The sequence below is a fragment of the Cystoisospora suis genome (genome assembly GCF_002600585.1).
Source record: "Cystoisospora suis strain Wien I chromosome Unknown contig_4017, whole genome shotgun sequence".
NCBI lineage: Eukaryota > Apicomplexa > Conoidasida > Eucoccidiorida > Sarcocystidae > Cystoisospora > Cystoisospora suis.
Window position 1 is genome coordinate 1 of NW_027156810.1, and position 488 is coordinate 488.

Here is a 488-nt window from a genome sequence, read left to right on the forward strand (position 1 = left end):
ACACATATATGATCCACACATCCATCCATCCATACACCTACAAGCTCAGCATCTTTCCCCTCCCTATAGGTCTTCGACAAGTCCGCTTTGCAAATCGACTCAGCAGGAGCACGTCTTGCTTGGTCTTGCTGCTCCTGCCCTGTTTCGAGGTCTTGACCTGTCAGTCAGTCAGTCACATGGGGAAAGAAAGAGAGAAATCTTATCAACAGACACGAGTGAATGATACAAGAGCCACTCTTCCTTCTTAGCTTGTCGTCATTCTTGGACTACCAGGGCGACAAGTGGACTTTTTATGAAGCCTCTGCAAATGACGATGAGAGACTGAATGGTCATGGTGGTCGTCGTAACAGTTGCGAACGTCTCATTCAAGACTCCTTTCTTCTTCTATTCTCTTCGGCTCCACACGGCGGCGACTTTTCTTACGATTTTCTCTCTTTTTGTGGTCTGTCTCCGAATACTTGTGTCCCTTTTTCTGCGTCTTTTTCTTC

The 488-nt window shown here is 46.7% G+C and overlaps 1 protein-coding gene across 1 annotated transcript; it reads left to right on the top strand.

The window, feature by feature from the left end:
- Positions 1 to 9: 9 nt before the first annotated feature.
- Positions 10 to 488, top strand: CSUI_007551 (uncharacterized protein; the record flags this gene model as incomplete). Its single annotated transcript, XM_068067696.1, has 1 exon — positions 10 to 488. A coding segment is annotated over exon 1 (267 nt), but the record flags the coding sequence as incomplete, so codon positions are not given.